This window comes from Brachyistius frenatus, unplaced genomic scaffold (genome assembly GCF_029030835.1).
Source record: "Brachyistius frenatus isolate BFR_SWC_R1_liver_20210118 unplaced genomic scaffold, ASM2903083v1 Contig_5, whole genome shotgun sequence".
In the NCBI taxonomy this organism is placed as follows: domain Eukaryota; kingdom Metazoa; phylum Chordata; class Actinopteri; family Embiotocidae; genus Brachyistius; species Brachyistius frenatus.
Window position 1 is genome coordinate 4,127,105 of NW_027210604.1, and position 25,407 is coordinate 4,152,511.

Sequence of the window (25,407 nt, forward strand, 5' to 3'; positions counted from 1 at the left end):
CCATCAATGTGGGTTCCACGATTTGTATGGCTTTGTAATAGGACAGTGAAAGTCCTAACAAAGATCTGCAACACCCGGAAAACGTTCAGATAAAACTTGCACGTCTGCCGGCCAGAAAAGGAAAAAAAAAAAAAAAAGCAAACGTAAAAGGTCTCGCAATGAAGGTTTATCCCGAGTGTCGGCGTTGCGCCATTCTGCTGCGCCAGCGCAAACAGAATCTGCGCGGAAGAAACAACGGAGATAATCCTTCCGTGCAACTTCCTCACAATGTTAGCGTGTGAAGTAGGGAATCGACATGGACAAGTGAAGATTGTCCAGCCGGTGTATCTGGTGGACTGCAGCGGTACTGGAGCCCCGGCTGGAAATCAGTGAGCTCATTCCGGCTGCACGGAGAGGAGGGCGGGGCTCCCAGCATCATCACCACCGGCCATCACTGCTTCATTGTACGGAGCTGCTGCTGCTGCTGCTGATGCTGAGATCTTAGCGGAGGGGGGCGATTTTCTTCTTTTTTTTAAAAAAAAAAAAAAAAAAAAAAAGAAGAAGGAGCATGCCATGGACACGATTTCTCACCGATTAAGACTACACGCATGACGAGAATCCATAACGAGGTAAGGCGAGCAAAACCGTTTGTGAATGCGGCCGTTGTTTGGTTTATCATCGTGTAAACCGGGAGTTACTGAGACTAGCGGGCCTAGTTGGTTGGAGACAGATGACCGTCTCGGTCGCGGTGCGAAATGTTGGAGTCGTTTTTTTTTTTAATTATTATTATTATTTCACTGCCGGTTATGAAACGGGTACCCATGGATGCCAGCATCGTGAGCTATCCGATAAATCCCGAGAGACGTGTTTTTATTTTTTTGCCGTGTAGCTGGTGCAGCTGGTGCAGCCTGCATGTCGGAAGTGGCAGCGCTCGGCCTTCCATCAGCAAGCCCTGTAAAGATGACTGGGGGTGGTGGTGGTGGTGGGGGGGAGATACATCCTGCGTCCGCTCGGGGATGATTTCGATTGCCACGCAGAGCCTCCTTACACACGACGTTCGCCCAAGCGGGCATCGAGCAATCATCTCGCGTGTCCATTTCCGCGGCCGGTGGGCCTTTTTTAAAAAAAAAAAAAAAAAAAAATTTTTTTTTTAGTGGCCGCACTTGTTGTGCGGTGCAGAATCCAGCTGTTACTGCTCGCGTCTCGGGTAAAGCCAGATGCACACCGGCTTTCGGTTCATAATTAGGCATGTGCGGTAACGCTGTGTGCGCGTCTTTCTGCTTGGCAGACCACTCATCGCTGGCCATGTTTTTGTAAAGGATGCTGCAGTGATGCTGCAAGAGGACGCTCGTCCACCATGGGATTGGCAGGGCCTCCAGACTGAGGCACACGGTTCCTTAGCCTACAACTACCTCGGGCCGTTACACCGGCCTGATTCAACAGACATCGCCCGGGCTGGGGAGGCATTTGTCACACTATTATTTTAAGGTCAGCACGGATGTAGGTTATGACTGGCCACGAGCTGATTGTTTATAAATTATGTTGCAATTCCAAGAATTATCCAATGTATTGATAGCAAAACGTAGCAAGAGGTTAAAGTAAAAGGTAGATAAATCCATTGGAAAAGGGGGTCAAAACGTGAGCTCAGTTGTCTCCGTGATGGAGCTGACACGGCCAGGCCGTACAGGATTCATTTTTTTGACAATGTTTCTCTGCCCTTTGGGTGGAGCTGTCACGTAAATCATTCTCTACAAATTCAAGTTTGTTGCTCAGAGTCGGTTTACAAGAGGTGACAATATTCATTCCTGTGTCTACGTGCCATTGAGTCTTGTTGTGTACAGTCATATTTCACAGACGTATTCAGAAGTCACTCTCATTCTTGTAATCAGTTGTCACCTGAAGCCTTAATTTGAATTTAGCGGCATAGCAGCATACGCTCACTGCTTTAAAACGTTTATACAGTAGTGCAACATGACTGCAAGGAATCGTGACATCAAGAATCGTATCAAAATGCTATATATAATGGGTTAAGGATGTCAAGATTTTCTACATCACTATGTATTTTACAAATCAATAATCATGACTGACAAAGTAGGCTACAAGGCAAATGGGATTTTAAGGAGTGAGGGTTTTGATGCAAGCCATTTGTTCATTATTCAAACAAATATATTTTCCATTTTGTTTGTCTTCCATATTGCAAATCATTTCTCAATCTAATAAATGAAATGCATTTTCCCTAAAATGCTTGCCTGGGTTCAACGTTTTTCCATTTACTTGTTGAAGTCACATGAACCATGGAACAGATATGAACCTTTGATGCACTTTCCTGCACTGTTTCCAGCACTAGAATAACTGCTCCTACATTGTGTTGGTATTTTGACCTTGTGCAAATGGATTAGAAGTCATTTTTGGCCTGAACTGAAATGTAATCCAAACACGAGCAGGAGAGTGCTGCTTCACTCCATCCGATGCTATGGCACTTTGAACTTGCTTATGTCACCGTTGCATCCCAGACTGATTCAATTTAAGTTACTCCTTGATGTCGGAACAACACTGGCATTACTCTAACCTTTGCAGACACTATTGCATAATACGGATTAGCAAAAAGAAAAGTAGTCCCGGAATTTAATATTTAGTTTGCTGAAAAAAGACCATGACAGAAAGATAAAGTCTAAAGTGACAGTTGGTTAAGCAGCTATGCCATGAGAGAGATCTGTCTGTCTAGGTCTGGTATTGGGTTTGAAAAGTTTGGATTCCTGCTCCACATGTGAGGGAGCAATTGGAAAATACTCACTCGGTGCTGATTAAGTCATATTGGGATGAAATTTTAGACCCAGGTTGGTGTAGGTTTTGTGATTTTTGTCATTTAGGTGCTGCACAAAAACATCTTCATTTCTGGGTGAAATAATTGTAGCCGGCAGATGTTTTGGCGGGTGATCAATTCACATGCTACAGTTACTTTCCAGTCAGCGCAGAACCGCAGTCTGCGGTTTAAAACAACACTACACTGTCGAAATTCAAGTACTACACAAGTAAGAGTCCTCACATTTAAGGGCACTAATTTTTTAGCGTAGTAAGGGAAGTATGTCATTTGAAATAGACAGAGTTACCTGTCAACACCGAGATAGTGACAGCAAATTCTACTATTTCCCTTTCCTGTGATAGTGCGGCATCAACATTTTTTCCATTCAATTTTTTTTTTACAATTTATTATCTTTTGTCTTTGAATTAGAAAAAGAAAATCATTATGGTAATAGAAAACCTAATCCAGGCAGCGTTATATTTACTTTCAACATATTGTCGCAAATTAGTTGTATATAGAACTAATTTTGAGTGGACAGCATTTATTTTATTAAAAGTTGCAGTTATGTGCTGGACCTGGATCTTTTAAAAATGTTGTTAACTGCTTCACTACAGAGCTACTTTGATCTTTGTTGGCTGATATACTCAACACAGTTCAGGAGAATTTACCAAAACTCCAAATATCATCTTCAAAAGCAGCAGAAGTTTGTCTTAATTCAAACCCCAACCCAAGGCAAAGTGTGGTTTGCACAGCAGTTTGGCGAGGTAGAGAAGGACAGATGGTAGGTCCTGATACAGAAAATGTTGGCTCCAGGTTGAAAGAGTTATTTGGGAAATTGAAAACAGAAATGTGCATAGTCTATTAATGTGATCCCAAATTAATATGAAACAGACGTTCGTAAATATTAAAATGCAACTTTGCAGAACACAGTAGCTGAATGTCCATTTCTTCTTTGCCATAAAGAATAGAATGACAGTGAACAACCTAGTTTTGGCAAAACTATGGTAAAATATTGCTAAATGCAGCATTGGCATGCAGTCAAGATAATCATTAATAAAGACTGGAAATCATTAAAAGCAAAAGTGCATCCCGTCTCAATCACCCCCGACAAAACATAGCAAAATGGTCATTTAAAATGCAAACGACAGCCGTCAAAACACTCTGTTGTGTTACGCAAGCGCACTGCTTTTTTTTTTTAATAAACCATGTTGCTACTCGTTGGTTAACTCACCCACCCACAGTAACACAAAATGTTACCTCAAAGCACGTTATTGTTAACGTTTAATGCCGGATATTGCTGTCGCTTTGTATGTGCTTATGAGATGAAGATCACAATGTTAAGTATTATTACTAAGTTGCCTCTAAGGTGGATCAAACTCAGCTTGAAGCCTGTTTAATAGTATAGTACTGGTTAAGAGCGCTCCTTAATTGAAATGGGAAATTTCCCACAATATGACTTCCTGTGTTTAAATATTAAAGGTGTTGCATTCAGTGCTTGGCACTAAAAAAGAGAGGAGTGCTAAGTAAGACTATTCCTGGGGAAACGGAAATCAGAAAACATGGGAGAGTTTGGAAGCATTGCTGCTTTTTGGTAATTTGCAAGGGGACAACAGAGGGAAAACAACCTTAATCTGTGAGAAAATCAGCTAAGCCTCCACAAAGAAGAGTGATACTCAGTGAAAGTCATGCATTTAAAAATAGAAATGAAAGTCAAAATAGGTTAGACAGAGGCTACATCCGGTGCATGGCCCAGTGTTTGGGTTGGAGGCCTGTGCGTTTGTGGATTATGTTCATTTGACTGGCCAGCAGATTGCCTCTCAGCACAGTCTGAAAATGGAATATGACAGTAATCACATTGACTTGGCCTCACTGCAAATTCATCTCTAGTCTGCCCCTTCAGGACAGTATCTGGCTTCTGTGGGTGCTTTGTAGGTTAATACAGTATTAGTAATCCTGGTGAGTCGTGGCTGGCTTGTATGATAGTTGTGTAGTCTAAAGTACCAAGATGAATATGGAGTCATCAGTGCAGCATCACCATCCTTGTGTTTTTTTGTAAAGTTGTTTTTTTTAAATACAATTTTTGTTGTTGTTGCATATTGTTGCTTAGCTTAGACCATTGCAAATTAATAAAAAGTAATTAGAATTAGTTTTTAAAAAAAAAAATAAGGTACCCTTTTAAAAGGAACTATAATTTTGACTAATTGTTTAATTAATTATCAATATATACAATTCTAAACAGTTTTAGATTCAGTTAAAGGTTGCGAAAATCCAATTAACTGATTGTATTCATCAATTTCTCTTGTTATAGGGCTGCGGAGATCAAGAAAGACATTTATTAACGACTATTAATGATTTATAACCAATTAGAAATTAGAAACACCAGCTAATGGATTTTTTTCAATTTAACAACCTAAATAGTGGTCTCACTAATGTTGTATAACCAATCTATAAAGCAATTATAAACATTTATAAAATATAATTAAGGCAGTTAGAATTTTGTATACCATTTATAAAATAAACATTATTATATAGAAATGATTCATGAAACAAAAATTCTACGTTTTTATAAGTAAATATTTTTCTTGCATGAAAAAATAGATAAAACTCTCAAACCAGCAGCAGCATTGAGACAGAATTCGAAATAAGCCATGTATATGAGAAGCTCAGGTCTTGCCACATAATCACATTAAAGAATAATACATGTAGTCAGTCAGGAGAAGAAGGGTCTACTAATTTAAGAATAACTGTTAACCAAAGTATGGGAAAGAACATGCTCTGCTCAAAGCAAAACAGTTTGTTGGGGAATTTGATACACTTTATTAATCCCCGAGGGGAAATTTCTTCACTACAGCAGGGGGGGGGGCTCTCAGGGGGGAGCTGCTGCAGCAGGCTGCCACCGGCGCGGCGCCAGGTAACCTGATGTGCATGTTTTTGGATGATGGGAGGAAGCCGGAGAACCCGGAGAGAACCCACACAAGCACAGGGAGAACATGCAAACTCCGCACAGAAAGGCCCAGGACCGGATTCGAACCCCGAACCTTTTTTGCTGTGAGGTGACAGTGCTAACCACTGCACCACCGTGCCGCCCGTATATTTGGTTCTTGGACACTTGCTACCATAAAGAGTGTTGTACGTTATATACTGTAGTAACATGTGTCAGAGCATTAAAACAATGTAACTAATTATGCCATGCTTTTTCTGTTGCAAGTGGGACTGTAAATGTCCCACAATATATTAGCAGCGAAGTTAAAAAAAAAAAAAAAAGGAAACAAAAAAAGATTTTTGTGAATGTAGTGGAAAAATGGTCAACAAACGGTGTATCGAAAAAATATTCTACAGTGATACGTCGCATCCCCAAATAATTAAACTTTCTTTGTAAAAGTTGAAATCTACAGATAAATGCACATCGCATAGGGCAGGGGTATGTATGTTTTGAGTATGAATTTGTTATTGTTCTGGCAAAAGAAGTTTATTCATCTGGTTTGGTGTAGTTTAGGTATTTGAATAAATGATGCTCAATTTAATCTACTGTAGCATTGTGAGAAAATGAGGTTTTAAGCTTGGACATCAGACATATTTTGTGTCCTTAAGGAACCTTACCAGGATGAGTCCAATTAATTTATTTCCTTATGTATAATCCCAGTCGTCGTCATTGCATTTTTTTTCAGTAAATCAGTTGGTCAACAGAAAATGTATTGAATCGATGTCAAAATTGATATTTCGATAACTGGTAAGTAACTCAAAGATAGTTTTTTTTTTTTTTTTTTTTTTTTTTTTTTTAGCTTTAACATCATTATAAATTTAATACATTTTAGTGTTTTGACTGCCACACAAACAATGTGAATACATCAGTTTAGAATCTGCAAATAGGACACAGTGACTATGGCAATGTTTTATACAGTGGGTTTGTAATTCAATTATTTAAAATATATAATAAGGGAAAGACTACTGGGAGGCGTATCATACAGTGCTGTTATTGTGCAAACATGTCACGACAAGTAAACTCAAATTTCCTCTGCAAAACATCACGTATTCATCACATAGTTGTTAATTGGAGGACTAGAGGTGTTACAGTGCCAGCAACAATAAATTAGAGGTGTCTAAAACCTGTTGTTAAACCTGTTTGAAGTGTACACTTAATGATCCACACAGTTGTTTTCATCAGTGTTTCTTTGGACAGCCTCCTCAAGTGATGCTTAAAAAGAGCAGCAACACTTTTAGAAGGCTTCACAGCACTGAGGAGTAATGACCGCATGTGGCCCAGACGTGACGACTGCTTTATCTCTAATCTGCACCCTAAAATCTTTTAAGCGATGTTATGTCATCGCTCCTCAGATTATGACATACACCATCCAACTCCTCCCGAGTCATCGTTTGCCTTTTGACATGCACATTTCTGATTAGTTGATCAGATGTATACAGTTAACATACTGGAGATGCAACTAAACAAATCTCCCAAAAGTGGCAGTTTGACCTTTTGGAAAACCCTTCATGTTTTCTAATTGAAATTGTATCGATACATATTATACAATCAAAGAGCATCTAGAATCAATGAGTACTTTTTATTTATTTATTTTTTTTAACAAAAAAGTCGGTAAATCTAGACAGTTGCACCACAAAGTAAAAAAGAGTTGACGTCAAAGTTATGACATTTGGACAGTCTGTTAGCAGTACAGTTATTATGCGAGTTTAACCAACTGACAGACCTCAATCATCATAATTGTCATATTGATACAAAAAAAAAAGTGTGTTGTGCACACATGAGCAACATGTATACCAGCTGGAGTGTAGCTGATAAAGCATACATTTTTCTCCAAAGTGCCCTTGGACAAGTCGCTGAAGCTTTATAACAACCCCTTTTACATTACTGACCAAATGTGTTCATCTGTACCTTTAACCTTCATTTAAACTGTGGCAGTACACACAGGATATTTTACATGTACAGTGAACCCTCGTTTATCGCGGGGGTTACGTTCCAAATAGAAACCGTGATAGGCGAAATCCGTGAAGTAGTAACCTTTATTTTTTTTACAATTATTATACAATGAAATACTCCATAATACATTGAAACCAAAGAACAAAACCTTTTTACAGGCCCAAGCATTTGTTTAACAAATAAAAGTACTGCATAAATGTTTTTTTTACAAATAACTACTGTACTGTAAAATAATAATTTGAATCATCAATACGAACTGAAGGCTTCAAATTGCTGAGATCGGCACCGCCCCACTGCGACCCGAGTCATTGGATTAGAACGGGAGGAAATGAAAAATGATTATGAAAACAAATACAAAGTACAGGAGGACAAATAGTGACTCACGTGTATTTCACTGCTCTTCTGACTGAGCCGCTGCATCCTGACTCCGCTCTGCAGCGGTTCTTTCTTCTAAAGCCGGCGGTGCAGGTGTGGTTTTTCGAGAGAAGAACATAGTTATCGGTAGTTGTTGTCGCTCTTTTTTCTTCTGGGCAAAAAGATTCTTATAAACCGACATGCCACCATCGATTATTTTTAATTTGGCAAGCTGTTTTACGTACGTGTACATATTAAACCGCAACGTTATTGACAAACAGGTAGAGAAGAAGCGGAGAGACTGTTTAGCCAATCAGAATGCAGAACACAATGCACGATGCAAATCCGTGAAGCAGCGAGACCGTGAAAGGTGAACCGCGTTATAGCGAGGGTTCACTGTATTGTACTTTGAGAGATGTGTCACCAGTGAGTTGTGAAACTCGGTTACAAATTAAGTCAACTGGTCTCTAACCCCAATAATAACTCTTAACTTTCACCCTCCGACAACATAACAATCAATCATTGATGCTTTACTTGCTTCAGCAAGCTCAGCACAAAGAGTTCCTACAGGCTTTAACATCATGGAATTATAACCAATTATTAATTAAGACCAATTGAAATGGATGTCTTTGTTCTCTAATAACAAAAGCTCTATTATTGTGTTTTTTTGTTTTTGTTTGAGACAACTGGAGGATTCCATATTGTCTTCCTGATGTACAATATGTATTTTATTAATGACCTGCACGTGTTTTTTTTTTTCCCCAAGCTCTGTTAATGATAGAAAACGTAAGTGTCTAAATTAATCTAATCATCAAACAAAAGTGTTTACGCTTTCTCACGGTCTGATTTGAGTCTGAAACCTGTTCAAATATGTGCCTCGTGAACGGTCGTCTCCAGCGCTCAGCAGGTCGTTGGCTCCCAGTTGACCTCACACAGTGCACGAGAAAAAGACAAATAGCAGAGCAGAAAGGATTACCCGTGACTGCTGTCACATTGCATATTTTAGGGTAACCCATAATAGTCATGCAAGAAATCAAATGCAGCATAAAGCACACTGTCCCTGCAACAGTAAAATGGAACCGAAGTTCCAGGAAACGGCATCAAACCGTTTTATGATGAAGAGTTGTCAATAGTTTCCAGTGAAACATGGTCTAAAAGGTGAAAATACCATCTTCCGCCGCCTTATCTCTTTTAGTCACAAGTATGAAGTAATCTCCTGAAGCTCTGTCTGTGTGTCTTCAGTGATGTCTGTCTGTGATCATGATCAGAATTAGTCAGTCTCTCACTCAATATTATACACTTAACGAGTCTCGTAAAAGCACTTGGCTAAAGCGCGCAAATTTTAGTCCCAGTGTTTTTTAGATTCAATCTTTGGTTTCGTGGATTAATCTGTCGCTGTAGTGTTAACTGGAATAGTATGACTGCTGCTGATCATCACGTCTGTTCCTGATAATGCCACTTGGGTGTTTCAAGGATGTACATGCGATGTCTTTTAAATTCCTAGAAACTGGGAATGATGTGGCAATACAGAACTTGATCTAGAAAATTAAGTTAGGCAATTTGTACCAGAATATCTATAGTATACAGGCATATTCATTCTGTTATTAACCACACATACTGACCATATAAGCTCTTGAGCTCACTGTCACTGTCATTATTTCTTGACTGATGTTGCTCACATGAACACGTGCATTAGGAGGCCCAGGCTCGTCCTCAACCCCCGGCAGCCTGCATGTCTCAATCTGTCTCTTTTTGTGTCTCTCCTCTACCCCCAAGCCCTTTTGTCTAATAGGAGAATGAGGAAGAGGAGGAACTGGAAACCCTGGAAGCGCCTTGGAAAGTTTCTATGAAGTCTCAATGAAAGCATTAGAAGAGCCTCTTTAGTTTTTGATTCAATGGCCAAGAAAGGGCGTACGAAGGGCGAGAAGCCCGAAGCGCTTATCTCTGCCTTACAGGCAGCCAATGAAGATCTCAGGTCCAAGCTGACTGACATTCAGATAGAGCTACACCAAGAAAAATGCAAGGTACGGTATAACATCCAAATATATAACTTCATCCTGAATACGCTATTTTAGGTCATTCTCAGTATAGTCTCAGTGGAATTAAACCTTAAGCCATTTAATCCAATACTTTTCTCAGACATGAAAATATCCAAATCATATGTGTCATTATTTACCTGCATTTTCTTTTTAATTTTCCTGGAAAAGGAGATGAAAACGTGTGTTGCATGTGATTCATTTATATTTAACGTAGAGCTAAGTTAGCGGTAGCCTGTAAAATATGCATTCAAGTAGAGGGCTGCACTGAACAAAGTTAAATGTAAGCTTCAAAATAGAAGTGAATGATTTATTTTCTCCATAAATGAACTGCAATCAGACAGACCGCTGTCACATAGTATGTATTTGTTCAACTGAGCTTCTCTTTCAAAAACATTTCAGTCATTTTGATTGGTTCCTCACCCTATATTGATTTTCCTCTATTTTTTTTTATTGGCTTTTTCTGCCCCTTTTCCTTCATTTTTATCCCAATTGTCTACTTTCCATGGTTTATCTTTAAGTCCTCAATCTGCAGTGGTGCTTTGCATTAGTTACAATGCATTGATAGTTTGGTTTGTTACAATGATGACACCTCTGGAACTGGTGCATGGACTTGTTTGGCGACTCAGAAGCTTTTTCACATGTACATGTGCCTTCCTTGTATAAGCTCCGCATATGCATTCAACAGCCTGGCTGGAAAATAGCAGATGACAATTTTACAGCAGTAAAGTTAAACTAGAGAGCGTCATGAAGGCCTGGTGGGTATTTATGTAAAATAACTCTAATCCCTCTCTCCTCTTCCTGTGTCGATCCTCTCAAAGGTGAGCAAGCTGGAGCGGGACAAGGTGCAGGAGGTGAAGCGGGTGCGAGAGCAGGAGCAGCACCGTCACACCGCCATGTTGACAGAGCAGCGTGCCAAGTGGCACGAGGAAAAGCAAAAGGAGCTCCAGTCTCTCAGGGAAAACCTGACACGGCAACATGAGCAGGAGCTGGCCCGCCACGCCAAAATCAAAGACCAGGAGAATCAGAGGCTCAAAGCTGCGCTGAATGCCATGCGCGATGGCAGCGGAGAGAAGGTGAGGTTAGGCTCGGCCAGTGAAGCTAAAGCAGTTATTTAAAAAAAAAAAAAAAAAAAAACATCTAAGTGTTCTGTGGAAATGCTGCCGAGCCACATCGACACCCATCTGCTTTTTTCTGCCATGGCTTCTTCAGGTGCGCACAGCACTGACACTGGAAGCCAAGGAGGAGGCACGCCGCTTCTTCGACCAGGAGAGAGTGAAGCTCCTGCAGGAGATAATAGAGCTGAAGTCTACTAAGAAGCAGACCGACGAGGCTCTCAGCAACATGATCCAGGCCGACAAGATGAAGGCTGGAGACTTGCGGGTGGAGCACCAGCAGCACCAGGAGCAGATCTCCAAGATCAAGTGGGACAGTGAGAGGGACATCCGCAGGCTGGTAAGCACAGTCACTACTGCTAAATGTTATGATACGAAATACTTAACAACCGTCTTAAATAAAATGTTCTAAATATTAAAAAAAAAAAAAAAAAAATACTTGTGGGATGGAGCTCAGTCAGGTGTATTTATTTCCTTTTACAGAAACTGCATTTCTGTTGCATGTGGCAAAAATGAGAGTTTTCTGTAGAGGAACCTTTTCGTTTACAACATAACTAATCACAACAATGGCTTTTGGCTATCTGGTGTAGTGAGCTTAATCAGATCTGTGTGGCTACGTGTAGAAAGTAGAGTGAGAACTTATTGGTTTGAATCTTTTCAGTCAAATATTAATCTATTGACTCATTTTTCTGTGAATCCATGTTTCTTTAAGTCCATTAAATGTCTAAGAATAATATTTCAGTTACTTGTCTGACCAATAAAAAGTAAACAAGGTATTCACTGTCATTTAAAACTACGTAGACTAAGAAAAGGACCACGGAATGTCTTAAATAACCTAACCAATAAAGTACGCAGGCATCAAATGACACCCTCCAGAAACAGAAGCAAGTGCTGTCCTATTCGCTATTTTTTAACTACAACATTACTTCCTTCTCCGTCACCACAGGTGGATGAAATTAAATCTAAAGACCGCACCATTTTTGCTCTGGAGAAGGAACTGGAGTCAACGTCGGGTTTCTTGCAGAAGCTGCAGCTTCAGAAGGACGCCCTGGATGAACAATTGTTCCTGGTCAAGGAGGCCGAGTGCGGCCTTGGAAGCCCGAAAAGAGAAATTCCAGGCAGAGCCGGAGACGGTGCGGAGCACTGTGGCAGTCCAGTGAGTTTAATGCTCTGCTCATTTATTTCCAAGCTGAACATCAGCCTAGTCATTTGAGAGAACCAGTGGGCATTTAACTCTTTCCCCAACTCTTGAACTCCATTTGTACTTTGCTGCAGTTTGGATTAGTTAAAGGTTTTGTTTTTACAGACAAATGGTCCCACAACACAGCTCAAAACTCACCACGATCATAAGAGAGATGTGTGAGTTTAAGAACGGTTTCTTTCAAAGCCCCAAGATCACCTCAAAGCAACAACAACAAAAACAACAACAACAACTAAAGGAAAACATTGATTGCCGCAATTATACTGTTACAATTATTTGAAAGTCATCATGCCTCCTTACACTATTACACCAAAAAAATATATACGGTGTCATTTTTCTCATCTAGCTTGTGATTGGAATGGTTCAATGATAAATGATTGTTTATTTGTTTGTTTCAGGACCTGAGGAGAAATCAGAGGCGTCTTGCTGATCTCAACTCAACCATACGCAAATTAGAGGACCGCAATTCGCTGCTGGTCGATGAGAGAAATGAACTGGTATGATCAAATCATTTCACTAAAAATGAAATTGAAAAATGAACTTAATCACTTATTTCATGTGTCTGCTTTGACTTCAAATCTCCCAGTTTTTGCTTCCTGGTCATCGCTTTGCTGGCCTCCTTCCTTGGTCACCATTTAATACTCTATATACCCTGTGTCCTTTTATCCCCACCAGGTGAAGCGAGTTCGAGAGTCGGAGAAGCAGTGCAAACCTCTGCTGGACAAGAACAAGCTGCTGAGTAAGAGGAATGATGATTTGACCCATACTATCCAGAAGCTGGAGGATAAACTGAAGAGCCTGGTGAAGGAGAACCACGAGATGGTCAGCACGAAGTCACAATGGCGACATACCGTTCGTTCATACAGGCTGACCTGCAGTTGAATGTTGTGATCTCGGAGATCTTCACTCTCTTTGTGTGTTATGTCCCTGTGCATCTACAGAAGGAGAGGATAAGCTCCCATCCTCCATTGAAGAAGCTGAAGTCTCTGAATGACCTGGACCAAGCCCATGATGATCAGGAAATAGCCTTTCTCAAGCTTCAAGTCCTGGAGCAACAAAGCATGATTGATGAACTGACAAGAGTATGTTTTATTTTTAAATAGGATGCAAATTTCCATTTTTACATCTTCACTTATTGGCAGAGCAGGCAGTTTGAGAACATGGGGGTCATTCATCTGAAACCATTGGTCCTGTACCCTATTTATATAAACTAGTTAGACATACACAGTTTTGTGTTTGATAAATACATTCAAAAGTGAAGTGAAAGAAGTTTAAGATTTTCAAATCATGAAATGTCTTGACAATTATATAATTGCTTATTTGAATGAAGGACGACCTGGAATATATATCACCACAATTGATCCTGCATCAACTAATTGTACACCTACTAAAAACATACATACGATAAAGTGAATTAGTTAACATTGTCTGCAGTGACCAAAAGTGAACAATTGTGGATAGTGTGTCCAATTATATACTCTATTCAAGTTGTTTCCTTATGCATGACTTTTTTTTAATGCTATTTTAATCACGCTCCTGCGGTGCATCTAATGGCTAATATCCTCAGGGAACTGTGCAAAGGGTTTATTGTTTAGCTAACAGTGTGTTTAGTGATGGTTTTTACATTTTGTCTGTGTTTACAGGACCGAGAAAAACTACTAAGAAAGAAAAGGCATAAACGAAGTTCGAGGCCGATAAAGGTAGGAGGAGCTCAATTTGTTTATGGTTACTTATCTTAAAGAGTTAATTTAATAATTGAGTCCAGTACAATGTATTCTTTGAGAAGGTACTTCTGGACAATACATAATCTTTTCTGTTGTTTTTTTTGTACAACATAGAAATCTTTGTATTTATCAAAGAGGATAATGATGTTAGACAACCAAATAACAACTAATAAAGGTGCTGCATGTAGTTAAGAAGCCTGTGAGTAGATGCAAAAACTTCTGGAAAGTCTAACGTAATCATTTAAGATTGTTGTATGTGTCACCTCTTTTCTCTGCAGAGGCACATCGTAGTAGACACTTTCTTCGGGTACGATGAAGAGTCTATGGACTCCGAGACGTCCTCTGTGGCTTCGTTCCGGATGGACAGAACCCCTGCAACTCCCGAGGAAGATCTGGATGAGGTGAGGAATCATATTTAAGTATCACAGTGACCTCATTTGCGTTCACATTAATCTCCTCCACTTTGTTTTAACTCCTTGATTTCCAGCATCATTATGAAAGCCATACAGCTGCGCCAGAAGAGGGATATTAGCCTTCTGAAATCATGACCTCTGACCTCTCTCTCTGTGTGTAAAAAAAAAAAAGGGTCTAGCAAACGAAGAATCGGAGCTACGTTTCCGTCAGCTGACCAGAGAATATCAGGCCTTACAGCGAGCCTATGCCCTGCTGCAGGAACAGAAAGGAGGCATACTGGATGCTGAGATGGAAGCCAAGGTACAAGTTTAACTGGCTTCCAACTTTGTTTCGACATTCCTGCTTGAGTGTAAAACTGTAAAATTGCCATCCAGAACACATGTTTTTATTTCCCATATTGACTTTTGGGGGGAAAAGGTGGATCGAGGTCATGCTACATTCGTGGTTGTTTAATATGGATGTTGAGAGATTGAGTTACACAGAATTTGATTAGCTACAGCTGGAGGCGATTCTCCTAACATGAACATTGAAAACAGCGTTGTAATGTATTTCTTTATTTGAGACTGTAATATGAACATTTCAAGACCATGTTGATTCTTAATATGTAGTTTGTTTCATTTTAACTCTGTGAAATTTCACCTTTCTGATCAGTATAACACAGAGGGCAGCGGAGCATATTTTAGTGCATTAGGTCGTCCTTGAGTGTAGTGGTTCTGAATCATTGTTTGTGCTCTGAGTGCTGAACGCCTTGTGCTCCGCTGACATCACCGACTCCTTCACTGCGGGGAACTACTGGCAACCCTGAACTGGACATTTGCAACTCCACCTGTGCATGAAAATCTACATTCCAATCGATGTAGAATTTTTCCCGTTTACTGTCAAGTTATTGAAAGAGAGACAGAGAAATGCGATCCTGTAACAAATGTATTTGCGGCACGAACACCAACAAAATACAACAAAATCTGGTTGCTGTGTTCACTCCTCCAGCTCTCTTAAGAAACATGTCCTCAGCACAGCAGTTTAGCTACATCATGTGGACATCGGATACGCTTGAATTTGAATCGATACAACTGTCTGCATTGGCCGGGTAATGGACCACGCTTTTCAAAGACACAAAGCATTCTTTCAGGCTTCAAGTCTACTAAAGCTCTCTGACTTCTGCTCAGAGCTAGACGACATACTGGGCTGAAAATGCTGTCCAAACACTTTTGTGCCAGAGTATTGTGCTGTACAGATCCAGTGTTACAGGATCAAACTGTTCTCAGCCTGAGGGATGACTGTTAAGCGGTGGTCTGTCAATCCAGTGTTATTATTACATTTTAATTCAATTTGCACTCAAGAAACAGTGGTCCACTAGCCAGTGATGGTTTGTTTTGGTCATGTTTCAGGCTCAAGAGCAACTCCACGCAGATGTTCTCAGGTATAAAGCCAAAATAGAGGACTTGGAGAAGGAGCTAAACCTGAAGGGACAGGTAGGAAGCACAAACACACGCATGAAGGAAAAAAAACTTGCATGTATGCATGGTGGAGTTGAACAAAAAAGGAACATTTAATAATGTAATGCATTCCAACTGTTGTGATTTCGTGTGTACAGACATGTTTGTGTGACATCCAGAAATCTGTGTGAAACATATTCACACTAAATATAACTTAATGAACCCTGTAATAGAAATGTCAAATAATTTGTGCCCAATCAGGTCCATGTTGTAGTGTTCAGTATTGCTTTATTCAATTATTACGTAATTTGTTTGGAACTATGAAGCCCAAAAAAGTATTAAAATCAAATGATGCAGCTGGTTTTACCCTACCATACCCTAAAATGTAATATCAGGCTGCTCACTTATCCATTATTACATTGTGGAAAAAAGGTCATCCCACTGCCACAGACCTCCGCCAGGCATTGTTACTCACAGAACCAATGCTAGATGGAAAAAGACTTCCATGCCCACTCTCCTCAGTAACCCCACTACAGTTAAGAAATCATATTTTAGCTTTGTCATCGGCAGAAATATAAAAATCTGAGCGGATAAAACCATACATCGTGGACATTCCAAATAGTGAAAATCGTTCTTTGTACCTGGAGGATATTGATCTTTCCATCTAGAAACAGAGAGGTACCCGTGATATAGATCACTTACAGTATTCTGTATATTAAAAGGAACTTTGCTTCATTTTCACAGTTATAAGCTGTTTACAATATCCCCCTTTTTTTTTTTTTTTTTTGCACATATCTACAAACTCAAGACTGTATCAGGAGGTATGTGCCTATCTTTGAAATCCAGGGTGAGCATAAATTCCTGGAGGCGATGGATGAATTCGATTTGAATCCGATCTTACATAGCAGAACTCTGTTGAACCCCTCAGGAGTGGGTGGACAGGTAAAGAGTGCGCATGAATGTGTCGTCAACATCAGGCATGTTTGAAAGAATTTAAAATATTACGAAGACTACATAATTCCAGAGAAAGTACACCACGCTCACCTGTGTGTGTGATAGATGTCTGCCTATGATTGGTAATTTAGCACAATCTTTCTGGTCTTACCGTAAATTCTACACACATTGGAAAAACATATTTCAATGTTTCTGTGAGGCTTTTTGGAAGACTCGGGGAACGTGATTCGCTCGAGTCCTATGGAACAACAAACTCCTCACCCTTTTCCAATAAGTGTAAAGAGATGGCTGTTTTGTCTGGAAATGTAATTACAAAAATGTTCATCTTGCAAGTGTGAGATAAGGACTCTATACCCACATGTGATTTGTGCTGGGGAGCAATGGTAAACACATGCACTAACATCAGGGGAACGAGATTTTACAAGGAAAATAGAGCAGTTGTGTTTAATAAGGTCTGGGAAACCATTTATATGTTGTGTCCAATAAAAAAGTACCACTCTTCTTATCTCTCTTGTTTTATGATGTTCTTGCACTTTTGTACCTTTTCTATGAAAAGACTGCTTTGTATTTAATATAATTATGACTGGGCTTATGTTTCCGTCCAAGGATATGCTGTGTCAGCTCTTTGTTTTTTGTTCATATTCCTGCTATGCTCTCAAAAACTAAAAAAAAACAACACAAATTTTAAATTTTCTTTATAATTTGCACCCGATTTAAGGGAAAAATATACAACGAAAAAATGAAAAGACAACAAATCTATACATTGATGGATGTGCCGAAAACTTTATTTTCTATATCAACATCTCGGGATTCCTCCTGTCCTCTCATCAGTGGAAGAAGGGGTTTCACTGTAATCCAACTGCTAAATTTTGTATTTGTCTTTTTTGTTTTTAACAGGGAGTATGTCTGAAAACAAAATTAATGTTAAATGTTGTTTTTACGTTCTTCAAATAGCTTTAATTTAAACTAAAGCTGTCTTTCTCATCTATCAGGACTCCAAATGGGTGGAGGAGAAGCAGCTCTTCTTACGAAGGAATCAGGAGTTAATAGAAAAGGTTGGACTCGACTTTTTCTGTTCTTCAAACACAGTCTGCTTTGCTAAACATGTTGATATTTGAACAGCATTGTCAAGAACAGTTGCAGAGTTCCCTTCTTTTCTGCACAGCACCAATATTATTTTTCTAAATCTTAATGAATTTCTTGAAAACATCACGGCTTGTATTGGTTTGATGACATCACTCTCAGATAATGCATTTGATTATTAGCACTGTTTAACTTCAGATATTTCCTACAGTTATTTTTGCTTCCAGTTCCTACTATTGCTACAATATTAAATGTAATATCATATACAAATGATAGCTTCTTCTATCTGTGTACTCATTCATTCTGATTCTTTATAATGTCCAGGTGGACAAGATGGACTCAGATTGCAGTCGGCTGCAGCAGGAGCTTCAAGACTCCAAAGACCAAAATGAACTGTTAGAGTTCAGGATACTGGAGCTTGAAGTGAGTCACAATAAGTTCCCTACCAAGTCTTTGTTATACGATCTTTAAAAAAGTTGATGTGAGGTTAGCCTTAAGATGCTACGCTGAGTCCAAAACTCCTCCAGACTTTTGTACCTCATAAATAAGTCTTGCGAAGCCAACCCAGATTTCTGACGGTTCCTGTTTACCAGGATCCAGCCGTGTTCAAATAAATCATTTTGTTGGTGATTTATTGAGTTCCAGAAAAAAAAATACCAGCATGAGATAATTTTTTATGGATCCTTAAAAGTCCCACAGCTGTTTTTTTTTTTTTTTTTTTTGCCATTCTAAAAGTCCTTTTTAAGGTCTTGTCTGAAATAAGTTAAATTAAATTTAGACGTCCCATAGGAAAACAAGTGTTGGCCAATCTCTAATAGAAAAAAAAAGAAGTGTGGGTTTGTTTCAACTATTACGCAGCTACAGTGATCTCATTGCCATCTGCCTGGAGGTTAGTGACTCAGAGGTGATATAGTTCAACTGAAGAACAAAAGATTTATACTTTCCAAAGAGGAAAAAGGGTAAACGCCCCGTGTTGTGGAATGATTCATTACACGGACCCGTGCAGTCAATTACTGATTTTACTTGTAAAGCTCTACCTTTTTATTTACATGCGAGGCACCTAATTAACTAGTTTTCTCCCATGTTGAAATCGCCTGAGAAGTTAGTGACTCCGTAATAAAGATGGGCAGCCCTCCAGTCTGTCATACAGGATAATTACTAGCTGAGTCTTTGTGTTCTTGCTGTGCTGCAGTGCAGATACTGACGGCAGCTTGTGAGAGGTCAAGCTGCCACCTAGTGAGCGCAGAGGAGAAGATATTGTTCAGCACAGTGCTGATGTCACATTTCACAACATCACAGGGATTTAATTTGAATTTAAATGAGCATTTCTAACAGGTGTGTCACATTCTTCTTCAGATAAAAGCAGAATTCATCTTGAATAAAGTAAAAAAAAAAAAAAAAAAAACTAATTCAGCATTTTCATTGCCGAACAATTTTTTTTTTTTTTAAATACTATAGAGTATTGAAGTTTACAAAAGATAATCTTTAATTAAGTTACTTCCACTTCTATTAAATTTAGTGGTCTCTAGCTGGAGTGATAAACATTCAGCATTGCTAATTGGGGGTCAGTACAACAGGAGTTACAGAGCAAAGTATTAAAAGAGCCATTTTGTTTTGTTCTCCACCAACCATGTGAGTTACTGATATGATCTGTCACCAGCACTACAAATTAAATGAACCTGGTAATCTGTCAGAGTGTCGCATACTGAAACCTCTAAAGATTGATTTTAAACTGTTAAAAAATGACTAATGCTGTCAGATTAAACTACTGTTTCATACATGCCCAAAGAGTTTCAGTTGCAGTGCGTCCTTAGAGTATTAAAACTTGCCTTTCTGTTGTTGCAGGAGCGTGAGAGGAGGTCCCCCCCATTCAACCATTTGAGGATGCATCCCTTCTCGGAGGGCGTCAGTGCACTGCAGATCTACTGTATGAAGGAAGGGGTCAAGGTGCGCACTGAGATAAAGACCTCTTCTGCTTTAATATAGATTATTATACAGTAGACCATCCTTCCTGTCTTTTCTGGCTTGTGACCTCACTCTTCTTCCACTGTTTTGTGACTGCAATGAACTAAGAGCAGTAAAAAAAAACAACTTGAACTTGAAGGTTGAACGTAAATGTAGTTTATGTTTGGGTGTCCCTGGTAGACTTTTATTTTCTTCTCTCCACAGGACGTGTGCATACCAGATCTCATCAAACTACTAGATATCCTTGGAGACAACGGGGTAATTCATAAGAAAGTCATCATCTGACGCTAAAACAGGCACATTATTAACGCTTTGTTTTCCTTTGGTACAGAATTTAAGGAACGAGGAGCAAGTGGCTATCATTCAGGCCAGCACTGTTTTGTCACTAGCAGAAAAGGTAAGATTGGGAACTACATCAGGATTCATTTTGATAACAGAATATGTTGTTGCTGCACAGACTCATGTTTTGCTGCTCGCTGCCTTCTAGTGGATTCAACAGATTGAAGGGACGGAGGCAGCACTGCACCAGAAGATGATGGACCTGGAGATAGAGATGGTGGGTGACGACTAATCCTGTACAGGAAAATATATTGCCACGTGATTTTGATGCATGTTATGATTTGAATTGATGTTTTTTTCAACTATTCACAGAAATAATCTGTTCAATGGACTACAATTCTATAACAAAAACAATAATCTACAAATACAATAAAATCATTTTGTGAGATTAAGACACAATAACAGAACATGTTATTCAAAGTTGAGTTGGACAAGCACTTTCTTCTCCACTCCAGGGATTTGGTTATTTCCAGGCATGAGCGCCATGTCTCTTAAACAGCGAAGCATTGGGTCATTATTAGTGGCGTTTGCAAATCAAATGAACTTCAACTGGGCTCAGTAAATCCCCTGCTTAATTGAAAACTTGCAGTGAAGCAAGATGTTCTACCCCTGACATTCATTTATAGCCGTTTAATTGAATATCCTTCACAGTAATTTGATTTTATCAGGGAATTATCTGACAGCAAGTACAACAACAACAAAAAACAAACAAAATCGATCATACATTGTTTTATGTGTTTATATTGTAGACCTAGTACATAATATAGAAATGAACCACAGTATTATTGGCCACATTTTTCAATTTTAAGGCTCAAATACTAGTACTGGTATAAATGAAGTGTCATATTACAGTTACTGAACACTTTTCACTTCTTTCCTCACTAATCACCGTCCCCAACCTGCTCACCGTGTGCAGGAGATGTTTTGTAAACAGAAAGGATACCTAGAAGAGGAGCTGGACTACAGAAAACAGGCCCTGGACCAGGCCTACATGGTAAGCGTGTGTGTGTGTGTGTGTGTGTGTGTGTGTGTGTGTGTGTGTGTGTGTGTGTGTGTGTGTGTGTGTGTGTGTGTGTGTGTGTGTGTGTGTGTGTGTGTATCATGTGTACGTTGCATTATGGGAACAAGATCTGTTCACTGTCACACTGTGGAGACACAACATTGTGTCTAATTGGGAGACCACTATTCAGACCTCAAGATCAGTTGCTGTATTCTTTTTCATTTTAAGACAAGGTTTTAGGGTGATTGTTGGAATCATGGCAATATTAGGTTAAAGACTGGGGTTCAGCAAGTCGTAGCTCGACGGTAAGTCCTAACAAGTGTAGTAATATAAATTTGTTTTGTTTGTCTGTATGACCGCAAAACTAGTAACAACCCCTTTTCTCTGTTCTCAACAGCAAATCCAGGAGTTGGAAGCCACCTTATACAACGCCCTGCAGCAGGACAAGGTCTTTTACTTCCCCACATTCTGCATTACAGTTCAACCTTACTGTGATAAAAACTTAATGTTACGAGAAAAAACAATCACTTGTTACCTTGTAATGTGTCTATCTCTTATAAAACTTCAGTGCTGTTTTCATTCCAGTCATCTAAAATAGCAGACCGTTGATGTTTATTAAATCAAGAGCATGGAAAATGTCAAGAAATGCGTCACGAAAAATAATTAGTAATTTGCCTTTGAATGCATCCTTGTGATCATGCAGCTCCCACTAATGTGGAACGTCTACGCTATCTACATGGAGCTGAAATGACTGGTTTACACCGTCTCTTGAAAATGAATGTCATGACTGTGGAGGCTTTGAGATTGTAAACAAAGATAAAGAACATTTCTAGAAAACAAGTTTCCTCAAGACTTTTATTATCCGTCAAGGAATCTTATGATTCCATAAATTCTATGAGAAAAGTTTATACAAAAACAGTAAGACCGAAGTTTTTTTTTAATCTATCATTGTCTGGTATATGTTAGTGTCTGATACCCGTCTCCTTGCAACAGGTGATAAAGTACGGCGAGCCTCTGGATGAGCTTCAGAAGGACGAGCTGCGGACGGCGGTGGAGAAGCTGCGGCGGCAGATGTTGCGGAAGAGTCGAGAGTACGACTGCCAGATCCTCCAGGAGAGGATGGAGCTGCTGCACCAGGCCCACCAGGTCCGTCTATGTCTGTACCAGGGAGAGATGTGGTTGTGTGATAATGCAATAGAGCTTTGTGTGGAAATAGTTCTGTAGGTAAAAAAAAATTAACAGCACCGAACTGGCAATCATTGTTTTTTTTGTGTTTTTTTTCTCCGAATATCTGCAGAGAATTCGTGACCTTGAAGACAAGACAGAAATTCAGAGGAGGCAGATTAAAGACCTGGAGGAAAAGGTAGGACGTGTTTCATGTCTTTCTGGAAAGAAAAAAAAAAGACAAAAAAGGGGAATGGTTAATGGGTTTTACTTTTTTTTTTTTTTTTTACCACATAATTCTATATTATGAAAGCCTTATCAGCTAATGTGACTTGAGTTTACACTTTCAAATAGAGCATGATCCCCTTAAAACATAACATAAAACTCACCCAAGTCAAATGCTACCAAGGTCACTAGTTCTAAGAACTTTACTTACAGGAAATCACAATTCAAGTTTTATTTTTTTTTTTCACCCTAAAGCCCTGTGAATTATATTATTCTGAGTGTTTAGAATAAATGTAAATCAGGAAAACAATCTCACGGCTTTTAAATACGTCATAAATTCTGGTTTTATTATTCTTAATTTTCCGGTTTACCTGTACAATGAACATCTGTTTCTGTCTTTGCTGTTACTAACATATCTCAAAGTGTTCCTCTAACTCGCTATCTTTCTTTGTTCCCTCTTCGTCTTTCGTTCTTTCTCTCTGCAGTTCCTCTTTCTATTCTTGTTCTTTTCTCTTGCCTTTATCCTTTGGCCTTGAAGTCTTTGGCGTGTCCTGTAGCAGAGGTGAGTCATGTGGGCTTTGAGTAGGAAGTTAAAATCACCACCATCTCTCTCATGGACGTCGGTCAAATATTCTCCTGTAAAAGCAGAACCTGCACACAAGCATGTGTTTTGGCTTTGTGAGATAATAAAAGCAGTAACTTTTTTTTAAACTTTTTTTTAAATGTTTTTTAAAGTAATGTAATTTGTTTTTTAATCTTCATAACCACTGAATGAAAAATGGTGTCCTAATTGATGTGTGGATGCTACACAGTAAGTAGCAGCAGACTGAAAATCAGCCATCAAAGCAGAGAATACATTTTATAATTAACTCCACAAGTCCTGTAATATCATCACAATACTCCTCTTGGCCTGTACATAATTCTCACAGTTTTTAATCTGTAGGTTCTGTTTTTTTAGAAAGGAAACTACAGGCCTCAGACTGCATTAAATGGCACCAGGGTGTTTAAGCCCTACAATATGACCACTAGGGGAGCGCCATACTTCCCTGAAGTAAAAGATCATTTGACCCTGGTCCAGACACTTTCCCACTTTGTCTTAAATAAAATATTTAACTTATTCCTCCTTTTCTTTACATTCCCGGCATCTTCCCACTAACGTATTTCTGTAAATGTTTGTGTCCATGCCACATGAGCATATCATTTTAACTTACTGTCTAGGTAACGGATATCTCAAAGCAAACAACACCAATATCAACATCACCATTTGTCCCTCGTTTGTTTGTTAGTTGTCTGGGATTTTAACCCACTTTTATGCATGTGTTTATAAAAGTTGGCAAACAGTCTTCAGGGTAGTTTATTTTTTTTACAGGATTTTTTTTAAATTTTTAGCAATACCTGTATTTATAGATTTTTCAGTCACTTGAAGGAAGTTCAACAATCTGTGAAAACCTTCTTTTTTTTTTTTCTTGCTACCTGAAAAATACGAGATTAATATTCACTCACTTTTTAGCCCTGTCTTTGTCCCCACCAACTCTTGAGTTTCAGTTTAACTGCAACCAGCCTTCACCAGATACGTTCTAACTGTGTCTGCTCAGCTGTTTGGTAAAGCAGGTGTTCACATTTCTACAGTGGGTTTACACGCAGCATCGAGACTGAACAAAAATAGTAAAGTTGTGGGGCGTAAAACCAAAACAATGAGCTATAAGATCCTAAAATGCTCAGAAGAGCTGACATTTAAAGGTTTGGGACATGGGGGCTACTCAGAGTTACACCCATGTCAAAGTAGAAAGAAATGCTCTGAGTCTATTAAAAAGCATTAATCACGTCATATTGAGCTCTAAATATTGTAAAATGTTACATTTCCATTGACAAACACTAACTCCTGGTGACTCTTGTGTCTCTCTTTCTCTCAGGTGGTGTGTCAGTTTGGAGATCTTGTTTGTGACTGCAGTGTTATTTATTTTCTGGACAAGCGTGAAACGGTGTGTGCCGCAGCGGCTGCTAGTGTCCGAACATCAGTGACTGCTGTCAGTATAGGTGGATGTGTTGTGCGTTGGCCTGTTCCCGCAGATGTTTTTCTTTTCTCTTCTTTTCTTTTCTTTTCTTTATCTTTTTTCAAATGGGGGCGGGGCTCTCAGGATGCTGCCGAGGATGTTTTAAGATCTCTCCAAACATCTGAGGGTACTGTAATAGACACACAATTAGAAAGACACTTACAGTAGATGCAGACTCACATATACCTATATACATAGCTTACGGACACGCATGCATATACACATGCATGCAGGCGCAAACACACAAACAAAGGCAAACACACACACACACACACACACACGGATGCTTTGACAAATCCAAACCAAAGCCTGGGAAATGTTCTCTCTGCCATGCAGGGTAATAATATGTCATTCACCACCATTCAGCCACAGCGGGAATATAAACAGACAGAAAACTCATAGACAATGAGGAAAACAAACCACTAGACCACAGCTATACTCTTCATTCCTTTACTATCCAAACCTGAAAGGACATTCTTCACGAATGCGAAAAGAAGCGAGCCAACTCAGGGCCCACGAGTGCAGACGCCGTTTGAACAGCGCTGGTCTCCGGTCAGATTATTGTAAAAAAGGAACACTCGGGACGCGGTGTCTCACCGGCTGGCCTGCCATCGCTGTTCCCAGA

The 25,407-nt window shown here is 39.4% G+C and overlaps 1 protein-coding gene across 1 annotated transcript; it reads left to right on the forward strand.

Annotated features, from left to right (window-relative positions):
• Positions 1-133: 133 nt before the first annotated feature.
• Positions 134-24,763, forward strand: jakmip2 (janus kinase and microtubule interacting protein 2). The gene is made up of 24 exons (XM_069717803.1): positions 134-608; positions 9,849-10,096; positions 10,930-11,184; positions 11,321-11,563; positions 12,170-12,379; positions 12,823-12,921; positions 13,100-13,246; positions 13,366-13,506; positions 14,068-14,124; positions 14,427-14,549; positions 14,734-14,862; positions 15,951-16,034; positions 17,945-18,007; positions 18,360-18,458; positions 19,881-19,982; positions 20,205-20,258; positions 20,332-20,397; positions 20,488-20,556; positions 21,256-21,333; positions 21,737-21,787; positions 22,333-22,485; positions 22,637-22,702; positions 23,214-23,290; positions 24,642-24,763. Exons 2-23 carry the CDS (start codon positions 9,968-9,970, stop codon positions 23,262-23,264), a joined length of 2,469 nt encoding a protein of 822 aa, XP_069573904.1. The 5' UTR covers positions 134-608; positions 9,849-9,967; the 3' UTR covers positions 23,265-23,290; positions 24,642-24,763.
• The last annotated feature ends 644 nt before the right edge of the window (positions 24,764-25,407 follow it).